Source organism: Scylla paramamosain, chromosome 14 (genome assembly GCF_035594125.1).
Source record: "Scylla paramamosain isolate STU-SP2022 chromosome 14, ASM3559412v1, whole genome shotgun sequence".
NCBI lineage: Eukaryota > Metazoa > Arthropoda > Malacostraca > Decapoda > Portunidae > Scylla > Scylla paramamosain.
Genome location: NC_087164.1, coordinates 15,229,923 through 15,244,231, shown reverse-complemented (window position 1 = coordinate 15,244,231; position 14,309 = coordinate 15,229,923). Strand labels below are relative to the sequence as shown.

At 38.7% G+C, this 14,309-nt stretch overlaps 1 protein-coding gene and 3 long non-coding RNA genes across 5 annotated transcripts in view; 2 read left to right on the top strand and 2 right to left on the bottom strand.

The window, feature by feature from the left end:
* Positions 1 to 161: 161 nt before the first annotated feature.
* LOC135106928 (pre-mRNA-processing factor 17-like) lies at positions 162 to 3,830 on the top strand. The gene is made up of 3 exons (XM_064016381.1): positions 162 to 344; positions 849 to 1,062; positions 2,413 to 3,830. The coding sequence occupies exons 1-3, from the start codon at positions 189 to 191 to the stop codon at positions 3,753 to 3,755; spliced, it is 1,713 nt and encodes a 570-aa protein (XP_063872451.1). The 5' UTR covers positions 162 to 188; the 3' UTR covers positions 3,756 to 3,830.
* A 1,466-nt stretch (positions 3,831 to 5,296) lies between these two features.
* LOC135106930 (uncharacterized) lies at positions 5,297 to 8,766 on the bottom strand. Of its 2 annotated transcripts, none has more exons than XR_010271508.1 (3): positions 8,643 to 8,766; positions 5,845 to 6,032; positions 5,297 to 5,626 (listed from the first exon to the last, which is right to left on the bottom strand). It is a non-coding gene; the product is annotated as an uncharacterized LOC135106930 (long non-coding RNA). The 2 variants fall into 2 exon arrangements; XR_010271509.1 differs by having other exon boundaries at positions 5,939 to 6,032.
* A 1,735-nt stretch (positions 8,767 to 10,501) lies between these two features.
* On the top strand, positions 10,502 to 12,917 carry LOC135106924 (uncharacterized). Its single transcript, XR_010271507.1, has 3 exons — positions 10,502 to 10,610; positions 11,408 to 11,546; positions 11,793 to 12,917. It is a non-coding gene; the product is annotated as an uncharacterized LOC135106924 (long non-coding RNA).
* Positions 12,918 to 13,540: 623 nt separating this feature from the next.
* The window catches only part of LOC135106923 (uncharacterized), a 950-nt gene continuing 181 nt past the window's right edge, over positions 13,541 to 14,309 (bottom strand). The window contains exon 2 of the long non-coding RNA XR_010271506.1: positions 13,541 to 13,783. This is a non-coding gene — a long non-coding RNA (uncharacterized LOC135106923). The remainder of the gene's footprint in view (positions 13,784 to 14,309) is intronic.

Here is a 14,309-nt window from a genome sequence, read left to right as displayed (position 1 = left end):
CATCATATGGAATGAGGTGCTAGCATCTTCAGTACTATATTTACAAAAAAAAAAGCAGCTAGCTTAGCATGATGTATAATATTTCCTTCATGAAAAAATACTGTGTTTTAAATTAAATTTTTATAGCAAATATATAAAAATTATGAACAGATGTGCTGGCGGACGCTGACTTCATGAAGTAAACAAACATGGCGTCGCTACTGAGCCTGAGGGACTACGGCAGCGAGAGTGAGAGTGAACTGGAAGACGCCGAGGAACTTGTGCAGCACTTGAAGCCCATAGAAAGTGCGCACACGGTCGGCAAGGACCTGCAGTTAGTCGTGTCTCCGGAAGTTACGTCTACGGTGAGTGACAGTAGGTGTAGGAGAGCACGGGGTTCATGCTGGGAGTGTCATTCTTTTCATTCCTTACATGCATTTCTCACTGCTGGAACACTGGATAAGCTTTACTTAATAGCTCCGCATCGTGCAATTTCATGGAGATTTCGGTATTTTTTCGGCAATGTTCTCCGAGTATTAAGTTCTTACATGCGTCACAAAACGTTTGGATTTCGTTGCTCAAAATAATTAGCAAAATTTCCGTAACTAATTCTTGAGACTGTTCTTCATTTTTCACCATTTTCACATGTTTATTTAGTGGGGTACTATAGAGATTTCTTTTGGAATCTCTTTATTGCAATGGTGCAAAGGTTGATATGTGAAACTAACAGTATGATTATATATATATATATATATATATATATATATATATATATATATATATATATATATATATATATATATATATATATATATATATTTATTTATTTATTTATTTATTTATTATTCGTTCATTTATTTTTTTTCCAGAAAGAACTTGATGACCGACGCCACATAGACCCTAGTGAAAAGGAACTGAAGTACAATCCAAAATATGATGAACTGTTTGCTCCTGTACTGGGGCCAGAAGCTCTCCATTCCAGATATCATGAGGTCACCAGAAACTCCCTTGCTGGACATGTGGAAACTGCACACTTCAATGACTTTGAGTTTGAATCACAAAGGAGAACCTTCACAACATATGGTAAGTGTAATGTGGATAAAAGAAAAGAAGAAAAATCTCAGTATTTGCATAGTTATATTTCTTACCAAATCACTCCTTTTATGGAATCTAGTTTTATGACACAAGATTAATACATAATTATGATATATGTTATTGTATAGAATTGATGTGTATCTACATGCTTTAATGTTTTTATAAGTTCATACATTTGCAACGTCTGTATACACGAAGGCCCTGATGATATGAGCAGTTACATTCTGTTTGAATTGCTTGTATAATGACTTCCCATTTAAAGAAACACATAAGTAATGGCAGAAAAAGGTTTCAGTTCAGTGACTCTTATTAAGAAGTGTCACCCAGCTCAATTTTTGGTGGGGGAGGACCTGAAGTGGTATGCAAAAAACGTCATCAGTCTGTTATGATTATGAGCTGGATGCAGCTCATAATCTGTGTAAAAGGAGCTCATAATTATATAAATAATACTGAAAAATTGGCATTGACCTATGAGTACTCCCAGCGCACTGAGATGTTGTGACTGGTGGACAAGGACTCTTAAGAAGCGTATGAGCTTCTCACAATGATAATGGCAGAGCAGCAACAACCCTTGGTACCACGGTGCCAAAACATTTCAGTTAGGTTTGGTTAAATTTTACTTGAAAAACTTTAATTCAGAGTTTTGTAAGAATTTAACGGCCATCATGAGGAAGTAAAGGTGGGGCTCGTGTAGGTTCACTCAAATTGTACGTCTGGCACACTGTTCATGCGTGCGTGGGACCCCAAGTGTTGGGCAGTCTTCAAGTGAACCTACAGTGCCCTACACTGGGAGCAGCACGGCCCAAGGCCTCACCCAACCAAACCTAACCAAACATTAATTAATGAACCTATCGGATGCTTATACGATGGGACCTCCTTGTAACTATAGAATAAATATTACATCTTTGCTTAATATTAAATGCAATATGTATAAAATATGACCAAAAAGGTTCCTTGAAAGCATTGAGCTGTCATTACTTGTGGCCATATTCCACCAGACATACGATATCAGGCATGTTTTAATGCTGCAACTCAAACCCACTTTATGAAACACCAATAAACTTTACAACACCAAAAATTAACATTAGGCTCTCACTTATTCATTTAGACATTTGTGCCTCTGCTTTTCATATGCAAGGTTCATCTGCATCTATAATGAGCAGAAAGAAGTTCCAGCTGTTCAGTTCTTGGAATTAACTACTAAAAAGATTCGACATATTACTTTTTATCATTTCAGTTTTTAGGAATAAACAAGTTTATCTGCAATTTTTTTCTTATGTGTGTATTTCACCATATTTGTAGTATTATTCTAAACACAACCTATTTTCTTTTTTACAGGTTATGCTGTTGATCCATCCATTTCTGGACACCCAGAAGATGGCAGAAGATATATAGGAGATGTATCTTCAGCCAAGAAGACTTCAGGCATCACTGTATTTGAAACTCAACACAAGGCTGACCTGCCTCCCAAGAGAAGACGTGACAAGAATGATGATGCAAGTGATACTGAAGGATTCAAAGGACCCTGGGCTAAATTTGAAAATGAGAAAACAGTTATGAAACCATCAGAGGAAGAACAACATGACTTAGATGAAATACTTGCCAAGAGACAAAAACGACGGAAGCAAAATGACGACAAGCCAATTGAAGAAAAATCTTTGTTGCATATCAAAGATGCATATGACTATCAAGGAAGATCCTTTTTACATATTCCACAAGATGTTGGTGTTAATTTGAAGTCTCCTGATCCACCTGAGAAGTGTTTTATGCCCAAAAAATTGATTCACACATGGAAAGGACATACCAAAGGTGTGGCTGCCATACGTTGGTTTCCAAAATCAGCCCACCTTCTCTTGTCATGTTCTATGGACACTAAGATAAAAATCTGGGAAGTATTCAACAACAGGAGATGCATTAGAACATATATGGGGCATAAACAAGCAGTAAGGGATGCTTGCTTTGATAACACAGGCAAACAGTTTCTCTCAGCTGGATACGATAGGTTCATAAAGCTTTGGGACACAGAGACTGGAGATTGTATTTCCAGGTTTCCTAGTAGAAAGATACCATATTGTGTCAAATTCAATCCAGATGATGGCAATCAACACCTCTTTGTTGCTGGTACATCAGATAAGAAGATTGTTTGCTGGGATATTCGGAGTGCTGAGATTGTCCAGGAATATGATCGTCATTTGGGAGCAGTGAACACCATCACTTTCATTGATGAAAACAGAAGATTTGTCTCCACCTCAGATGACAAAAGCTTAAGGGTATGGGAGTGGGATATTCCTGTCGATTTCAAATATATTGCAGATCCTTCAATGCATTCAATGCCTGCTGTTACTCTTTCACCAAACAAGAAGTGGTTGGCTTGTCAAAGCATGGATAACAAAATTGTAATATTTTCTGCCTTAGATCGTTTTAAAATGAACCGCAAGAAGGTTTTCACTGGTCACATGGTGGCAGGCTATGCTTGTACATTGGACTTCTCACCAGACATGTCATACCTTGTGTCTGGAGATGCTGATGGAAAAGCTCATGTGTGGGACTGGAAGACAACAAAGCTATATCAAAAATGGAAAGCTCATGATGATGTTTGCATTGGCATCCTGTGGCACCCACATGAAACTAGTAAGATCGCCACTGCTGGGTGGGATGGTCTCATAAAGTATTGGGACTAAGCAAGTATAGTATCCATAAGTACAAACAAAGATGTCTACTTTTATATTAAATTTTTACATCATGTAATGATGTCAGCAATGTGTCATTTTCCTCAAAAAATTTGGTTTATTGTTTTGGAAGTGGTTCCTGGGCTTCTGGGTAAGCTATCATTATGATGCATAGTACCCTAAACAGAGAAATTTGTGCAAGGTTCACCTGGTCAAAAATGTACATGCATGATGTGTGCTTACACCTAACATGAAATTAGGAAAGTCAATTACCTAGTATAAAGTAATGAAAAGAATAAATTGGATGTTTTGTAGTCATGTAGGTTTTGATATGAAAGGTGAATGTGGAACTTTTTATTCTAGGAAGTAAATTTTTATTCTTATGATGATTGTGGAAAAAACAGGACATAAGTATTGGCAAACATCTGAAGGGAGGTTAAATTTATGGGCTAGCAGTGTTATCAAATTTTGAGGCAAATATGAAACCATTCATGTATATCTGTTAGCAGTGTCTGGCAAAGATGAAGGACAGGCGAATGCACACACACACACACACACACACACACAAGGCTCTCCTCTTGTGTTCCCTACCACAGGATCCTTGGCTCTTGACTGGTAGGGATGAACAAAGTATGGAATTTCAAGTAATCATGAGTACAGGTACCCGACTTGGCCTACCCAACGTACCCAGGATCAGTACCCGGGAGAATACTCAATATCCATCAGGAACACATACCCATCAGCTTGTGGTGATCCTGGGACCAAAGTTAAGATGATTATTGAGAGGCTGTGTCCAAGTGAACTAGATATTTTGATAATTATCACCACGTTTTATTAATGATCACACAATGGCACACATATCTGATCTCTAGAAAATATCCAACAATCTCAGGCTTGTCCTGGGTATCCTGGATACTTTGGACTCTATGGGTCAGAAAGAACACTGCTGCTCAGTGTTCACCTGCATATTTCGCCTGCTGCTTCCCAGCAACAGGTCACATGTTGCTTGCTCCAGTGATGGTTTTGTGTTATGTGCCTTAGCTTGCTTTGCATTCAACATAGACAATTTTAATTGATATTCTAAGTTTTAGCAAAGGTTGAAAAATAACTAAAACATGTATTTAAGTTTTGAAATTTCTGAAGACTAACTGGTAACTTTCAGTAATGTCCTATGACTGCTGCATTCAGCCACACAAAAGCATTCTGAATAAGTTAATTCATCCTATGGAAGGTAACTTCCTTAACATGATGACGTGACCAAAGCACGGATAAAAGGATTTCACACCACTCCAGCCACACACCACCCAATTATGTGTGAAGTGGAATCCTCCTATAAATAAATGTCTTTTATTTGACATTTCATCCTCAATCTGATCACACCAGTGTGTTCTAGATTCTTTTTACTAAAAGATGAAGTAATTTAATTCAGAATGCCTTCATGTGTTGCTATAAATGGCAATCATTTAAGTAGAGTATTATAAAAATTGTGTTGTAAGTTTTTAGTTATACTCATCAAAATTTTAAGTGAGTAAACATGTTTTCATTCTGCAAGTGTCAGGATACCAATTAAAATTGTCTACCCTGCATATAAAACAAGCATGTGACGTGAAGCCCGGCACCAAGCCAGTGAAGGGAAGGTGCAGCCACTCAGTGACATACTTTCTTACTGGGCTGAGACAAGGATACAGCTGAAACAATCTCAGATCTCATGGAAACTGTCATGTGTTGGCCTGGATTCTTGAAACTTTCCCTGTAATCAATTCATCATGTTTTCTTGACATTTCCATCAAACCTGGTGTTCCTCTTGGTCTTCATGTGCAGTTTCAAGGGCAGTGGTCTTCAACCTGGTGTCCCTCAGTGTGCTCTCTTCCTTGGATGTCCCCCTGGTGTAAAGACAGAAGTGTTAGCATTGGTATGTCAGATCTATATATTCATGCCCATTTACATATACTTGTTACAGAACCCTACCAATCTTGTCCAATCCTTTTAGGAGAAATAAGGATGCTAACTGAAAGGAAAAATAATGATGCTAACTGGGATTATAATAGTGAAAGGAAAAGTGCAGATACTAATTGGAATTATAACACTGAAGATAACTTGCCACTAGTGAAAGGTGAGCCTCCCCCACTTCCAGGGCATTACCAGCTGGCTTAGACAGAAACTCAAGACTGTAGCATTGTGGATCCCCCTCTAACCTTCCTTGCAGTTTGAGACAGTGCTCTGGTCTTCCTTGGTCCTTGGTGATGTGGTCCTCAGTCTTCCTGCAGTCCTCCTTGTCACCCTCCCTTCCTGCAAGACAATTCCTGGTTATACAAAATAAAGATACAAGCAACACTGTACGGTTTCCATCATCCTTTATCATTCTAATCATGTTTCCTGCAAGACAACTCCAAGTTTACCTAGTTGTGCTTTATGGGAAAAGAGCTATACTTGTGCTGTTCCATCTCCATATGTTTTGATATCTAACTTAGCCTTGAATCCATGTAAGCTTTTTGGCATTTACTATCTCCTCCTCCAGACTGTTTCATACATCTATGCTTCTATATGGAAAACTATACTTTTTGACATCTCTTCTACAAGCACTTTTCTTCAGCCTCTTTCCATGTCCTCTAGTATCTTGTGTATCTCTAACCATCAAGTTACTCCAGTCCACCTCCTCCACCTTCTCATATGCTTTATATATTGCAATTAAGTATCTTCTTTCTCTCCTGGTAGGTGCAATCTTGCCAATCTCACTTCATATGACAAGTCCCTGATACTTGGTACTATCTTCATTGCTGCTCTCTGAACTCTTTCCAACTTCCTTATATCCTTTATCTTTTAGGGCAACCACACTACTGCTGCATATTCCACTCTAGGTCTAATCAGTGACATAATCATCTTCCTGATCATTTCTTCATTCATAGAGGCACAAAGGCCAACCTTATTCTTATTCTTATATTATAGGTTTCTCCTGTAATATTGCTAATGTGTCTCCAAGATCAAATTTCCATGCACCATAACATCCAGATCCTTTTCCTTTTCTGCTCTTCTCAACCTCTCACTGCTTCACACAAAATTTCCTTTTACTCTCCTCTCACTCTTTCCAAATTCCATTACTTTACATTTTTTTTTTTAGATTAAACTCCACTCCAACATCTCTTGTTTTTCTGAGTGTGTGAAAAGTCCAATTGATAGTTTCATAGTTTGGTCACACTTGTCACACACTCAGACAAACAAGGGATGTTGTTATCTATTTTCTCTCCTGAAAATTTAAGCAACCATGTGGTGTGCTCTCTCTCTCTCTCTCTCTCTCTCTCTCTCTCTCTCTCTCTTGGATGGAGGAGATAGGGAAGGGGTATGAGAAATGTAGAAACAAGGAAGGAGCTGGGGTGGGAAGGTGGACATGGAGCAGGATTGAGAAAGGGGTGTGGCTTAATAGACACGTCTGACTCCTGGCCTATGATATTTACTTGCTAAGATCCCTTGAGTTGACATGTGCTTTTAGCTAAAAATAAGGGTAGGAAGGCTGCTTCATCAAGTACAGAGCCATCTCTCTCTCTCTCTCTCTCTCTCTCTCTCTCTCTCTCTCTCTCTCTCTCTCTCTCTCTCTCTCTCTCTCTCTCTCTCTCTCTCTATATATATATATATATATATATATATATATATATATATATATATATATATATATATATATATATATATATATATATATATATATATATATATATATATATATATATATATATAAAATGTAAAAGTAGTCAAGCCTGACTCTTTTATTTCCTGTACAGTACAAGTTAACACAGGCTTTGTCCAACCAGACCAACCTGTATCAACATGATCTAAGCAAGTGTCTGTCCTTCAGATAACACTTCAAACTTTATTTTTCACACTAGATTACTTTTCAGTTGTTTTTTTAAACTGATTTACATATAAATATGAAGAATAAAAAAAATAAATAAATAACACCCCCCAAAAAAATAATAAAACTCCAAAATCCCAGTGGGTCAGGTTAAAAACTTTTCTTTCACAACACTGGATGACAGTTAAGGAAGAAATGAGAAAGGGAATTAAAGATTTTGGGAAGAGATGGGATGTGTAGGCGAGGTACTTGATGTGAGAAAAACAGAAGAAGGATACAGATGAAATGAATGAAAGAACCAGTAGGGAGGAAGTGGAGAAATGTGTGAAAAGGCAAAAGAATGGGAAGGCAGCAGGGCCTTATAAAACAACCCTTGAAAACCATTAACTTCCATTAGAGCCCGTTAAAAACACCCTTGAAAAACTTCCACTACAGCCAGTCACTGAAACCACAAAACACTAAAAATTCCAACAATTTAGCTCTCAAGGATCTTTTAATACCCTAAGTGACAGGTTACCAACACCCCAGCACCACCAATAACGCTGACATGAGAGCATAACTAACGCCCCTTGACGACAGCACTGCGAGGGAACAACGCGGAAGGAAGAACAGACCACAGGACACGGGAACATAAACTTGAGTGGCTCCTGAGATACAAAGGGCGTCGGAGGGAAGGGGGAGAAGGGAAGAGAAGCAGCAGATCCATTGTTCCGAGCGAGCTACCTTTCATCACGGCTTCACTCACGGTGTTTCGAAGCCCAAGAGTACAGTGTGAAGTCTATTGTTGCCTCTACTCCCTATCACTGACCACCCCTCCCCCCTTCCTCCGATTCTCTAACACCCTCCAACATACCCCACCACATCCTCACACACCGTCCAACACATCCCAACACAGCACAATATACCCAAACACACTCTAACACACTCCAACATACCGCAGCACACCCTGTCACACTCTAACACCTCCCAACACACCTCAACACACGGGAACACCATCCACTACATATAAACACACTATTACACACCCACACCATATACAGCATAACCAAACACACCTCTAACACACTCCAACACACCCCAACACACCCACACGCGCTCCCCACGTCCCCCACGACCCCAGGACAGGTGAAGGTCCGACGTGAGGCTATTAATGAGTCACCAGATCCTACAGGTAACAGGTCACCAAGTGTTAGGTTTCGAAGCATCGGGGCGATTGTGAAACACGTCATGGCGGGACTTCGAAGCTGGGGATTAGTTTTGTTTTGAACGTGAAGAAAAATCATAAATGTGTGTGTGTGTGTGTGTGTGTGTGTGTGTGTGTGTGTCCCGTCCTCCCTATGTAACAAAAGTTTCGTTAATTATTCTCCTTTATTCATGAGAGAGAGAGAGAGAGAGAGAGAGAGAAAGAGAGAGAGAGAGAGAGAGAGAGAGAGAGAGAGAGAGAGAGAGAGAAGGTGGAGGGGATGTGTATCAATGATTCTACATAAATATGTTCCTTGATGTGTACACACACACACGCACACACACACCAGAGTGACCTAAATGCCATAAAGGCGGTCTGACCTGCGTCCTCTTCACCCTGTCCGTCATTCTTTTACATCTTCATCTTGAATAAAAACAAATATCTAATAAGTCTGGCGACGAGCGGTTTACTCTAATGGAAGTATTAATTTTGAGGAGAATCGCCCTCAATAATTATTTGGGGAAGCTGTCCTTAGAAAACATTTGAAAAAAAAAAAAAAAAACGCCAGGCAACACATCTTCAAATACTACATGAATGTACTTACATACGTACGTGCTCAGCTGTCAACACAGGACTGGGACGACTAACAACACCATGCACCACAACATTATTGCAGCACATTATTTGGAGAGAGAGAGAGAGAGAGAGAGAGAGAGAGAGAGAGAGAGAGAGAGAGAGAGAGAGAGAGAGAGAGAGAGAGAGAGAGAGAGAGAGAGAGAGAGACGTGCCACAAATGCACGCTACAAAAGAGCCATCACTGGCCACCAGTCTGCCTCAGATACAAAAAAATGTTCCACCTGAGAACTCATCAACTCATGGCTCTCCTTGGGGTGGTGGTTTCCATGGAGAATGGGAGCCGCACCTTCGCCAAACGAATTCACGCTGAAAAATTACATGGTGAACATTCCACCAAAAAGGCTCTTTCTGAATCATCCGACAGTGAGTTTTCATTATTTGTATTGTCTATTATTTTAAATAGCAGAGAGGCACTACCACCAAGATAAGTGTCCTGAGCATGCAAGGTATTTATTTAGTACACAGTGCGTGATCCTTGACGTAGTTATCGCAGTAGCATCGTGATTTTCTTGGGGAACACTTCAGTGCAAAAGCATTGGACTAATCAATAATTATTATTGTAGAGGCTAATGTTGCTGGTGTAGCTGTAAAACTTGGCTTCTGCAGTCGTCTCTGAAAGTGTGTGTAACTCACCTCAGTCTTCAGGATCATATGTTGGGATCGTGACCACCAGCTAGACGTAATTCATAACCACCAACTAGACGTAATAGTCTCCTAATGAGAGCCTGGAATTTATGCATGTGTGTTCTTACTGAAGAACTGATGAATATTAATGTTCGATGAAAATGCTAATGCTCTGTTAGAAAGTCCGGCATACAGCACTTAATAATTTGGTGTACTCAAAGTAATTCTGGTAAAAATTATGGGTAAGGGAGATGATGAGTTTCTTAAAAAAAGGTTTGGAGTGGCAAAAGCGAAGATAGAAAATACGCCATAACTATGAGTATTTTCTCACATTTTTTTCAAAATTTTATATTAGTACTTAAATCCAGTGAAAACTAATAAAGAGGAGGGACATATCAGAAATGCTCATTAAGAAAATGTTACGAATATTAAATTTGACGATATCATCCCATCACCCTGACTACAGTGTTTTCTTGCAGCTCCAGTAAGGAACAAGACATTTATAAGGTATGATGTTCCTGCCAACTATGACGAGGCTCATCGTGCCTGTAAAGAAATGCAAGGTCGTCTTGCTCTTCCTGTGGCAAGTATTTCATCTGTTGATTCCCTTTGATCATTCTTAACTATGGTCTTGAAAATATTTATATATTTTCAATTACATATTTTTGAAGACTGGTTGCTTTGTTTTATTTGAAGTATTTATGTAGAAATACTCTTGATACGAATCGTATGCTTTCCCAAAGCGAGCTAATCATCTATCTTTTTATCTCCTCCTCAGCTTCATCTTTTCCACACAGCTGGGCCTATCAGCTACCTCATGACTACCACAGCTAAGCCTCCTCAGAGCATCTACATTATTTTTTTTTCCGCCTGTATGATATTTTCATATTCTATTCTGTTACGCATAATATTAACATTTTCCCCTTTATACATGCAACATAATAAATAGTGCAGATCGGTTAGGTTACATACCGATAAATGTGCTTATCTGAGTGTGTAGAAAAAAAAAATGTAAAAAGTAAGATAAATTAAAGAAAATAAATTGCCTGCATATTCTTTTATACACGAACGCTTTATAAGAAAAGTTTCGACATTGACCTCATGCAGTACCAAAAAGGTCTACATTTTCCAATACAAATTTTTCCACCTGTCAGTGTCATTGCTGCTGGTATACCTGTTGCCACCACCACTACCACTAATAAGACTACAAAGATCCGTTTGTGAGTCTCCCATCAACTTGAACCCTCAAACTCCTATTTATATAACAGTCTCCATAATGCTCCTACCATCATCCTCAGCAGTGCAGCAGCCAGTAACCAGGAAACATACATGGACTACTGCCTTTTTTGTATTTATTCATATACATTTTTTACCCAGCAGAACAAAGAGGAGGACGGGCAGATACGCAAAGTTGTCGGAGTTGGGTTTTCCAAGTACCCTTTTGCAATGAGTCCAAGATACTGGCTCGGAGCAGATGACCGGCAGAACGAGGGGAACTGGGTCGATTGTAGCACAGGTAATATATGTTTATTTCGCAGCTGTACACACACACACACACACACACACACACACACATACATACATACACACCTGAAAGCTTTGTTTCTTATTTCTTTTACTTGTTGCTTTTTTTTTTTTTTTTTTTTTTTTTTTTTTTTTTTTTTTTACAATATACTATATCCTCCCTTAAAAGTGATGTCAGATTTACTTTTTATGATAATTCCTTAGCTCCACGTTAATGGACTAACTATACATTTTACAGGTCAGCCCTTACAATTCTTCAACTTTCATCAAACCCAGCCTGACAACAATGGTGGTTCAGAAGACTGCCTCATTACAAGCCCTTATATTCGGTGGTGGAACGACATAAACTGTAATTACACTGCAGACGGTTACGTGTGTGAATTTACAGATTATATCGTTAAGTAATATTGTCCACGGAAGAAGCCGGAGATGGCAACAACACTATAAACGGATCTGTCGCGCCATTGCAGATTAAATGTTTGAGGAGTCATATTCTGGAGACTCAACTGCATGACAGCATCATCCCAATCTCTTCATGAAATTTACAAAACAGTATTCCGTATTACTTTTATGTAGGGAAACCTAGTTGTCGAGTCAGACAAGTGTGTTATCAGCTGTAGCAAGTAAGAGGTCTGACCAGGCAGTACAATAAAAGTGCTAAAACTAAAGTTGAAATTTGTTTATTTTATATGGGAAGCATACCACCATTTTCATGTTCCTTATTTTACTTCCGCCGCATTAACACATCATTGCCATCACATTATGGATGATGAAAAAAAAAAAAAAATACATAAGATAAAAAAAAATAAATAAATAAATATATAAATAAAATAAAATAAAAATAAATAAATAAATAATCATCACACTGTCTCTTGAAAAATCTCATCGTGCAATCTAAATCCAGGTTCCATAATAATAGATGCTCTAATATAGTTAAAGATAAATGCATACTTAGAGATTTCACTGCTCACTACCATTTCTGGCTATTAGTATTTCACCAAACAATCTGTTAACAAGCCTTCAATTTTGCTATTCTCTATGACTTTCTCCATTCTCAAAAAGTGAACATGAAAACCCGAAACTCAACCGAGATTCTGCACCTTCCCATGACTTCCGGTCTATAGCCAAAAAATATCTTACATTCTGTCTTCATCTTTCCCTCTTGTGTGTCATCCAGATGACACCACTGCCGGCTCTAAAACTGAAGTCTTCACTTAAACCTCTGCCAAAAATTCAAAACTAGGATTCTCCACCTTTTGCCGGATATAAAAGTTTCATATTAACATTTTCCATGCCTTGATCATCAGGAGATGGAGTCTCTCTCTCTCTCTCTCTCTCTCTCTCTCTCTCTCTCTCTCTCTCTCTCTCTGTAGCTGTGTTTCTATGCTTCCATTTTGCTTGAACTCTCTCTCTCTCTCTCTCTCTCTCTCTCTCTCTCTCTCTCTCTCTCTCTCTCTCTCTCTCTCTCTCTCTCTCATGCCCGTGCGCAGACGGTTTCCTGCATGATACAAGCGGGATGCTCAGTGTGACCACTGCAGATAATGCAATAGTGAACCGGCATCCATTCTTGGCTGAAAGATATACGTCTAAAATGTGAGTGAGATTAATCTTGCCAGTTTTTAAGGTTAAAGACTCAGATAACTTGTGGAGCACAGTGGACAAGATAAATTTTGTAACTTAGAGATAAAACGTTTACTACTGCGTTATGCAGCAAATTTCAACCATTTCAATTATCATTCTTATGTATAAAAATAATAAGGAACAATAGTTCATAATCACATATTTTTACTTAACTCCCAAACCAGATTTCACTCAAATTCCTACAGCTGATGGCTAACAGACTTGTCTGACCCCACTGTAGTGAATTTTTTAAAACATTAAAAAAAGCCAAAGACAATACTGTTATGGAAGTCGTACCTATGCAGTCGTGCAGAGGAATTGCCTGGATGTTAACTCCTCTTGTTGCTACTCACTCAATAGAATTCCTTTATTGCTGATGATAAATTTCTAGTGTCTTGTTGGTATTCCTGGCTTTATTTTTTCCATGACAAAATTCAAATATCTAGTAATACAATTCATCTGTAAATTCACACAAATAACCGTCTGCGGTAAAGTTGCAATTTATGTCGTTCCACCGGCTGATATAAGGATTTACAGCGAGGCAGTCTTCCGAACCACCACTGTTGTCAGGCTGGCTTTCTTCAAAGCTGAAGTATTGCAGGGGTTTACCTGCAAATATATTATCAGCGTATTAATGATGGACAAAAGAAATATAACCGTCTTTCCACAATAGACAGGTTTAATTAGAGATACAGGCAGTAAGACAATTACTGAGGAAAGCAACGAAGAAAATTATGAACGAATTCAGCTGATGATGGCTGCCTGGTTATCTTGAGCAAACCCAAACTGCCTTGGGTAATGTCCATCATGGGTGGTATCAAGCATAGTATGTATTTTCTGAAGGATTGTTTCACATTTTTGCAAACAGGCATTACAGCCACACCATGGCCAGTGGCTGCTACTGAAACCTGCCACATGCTACATACACCTATAATGTTTCAAGAATACCAAAATATTCCAGAATAGAACACTAAAAATTATGGAGGGGTAAATAGTATCTTGTGCAAAGTAGCGGATACCAACTCACTCTTTGCTGTAGAGGGATGGATTGTAAGATTTTACGTAAGTAATTCAACGTCATAGCTATAAATGGGGCGCTTCTTTGTATTTGTTTAACTGGTAAAAGCACAATGTG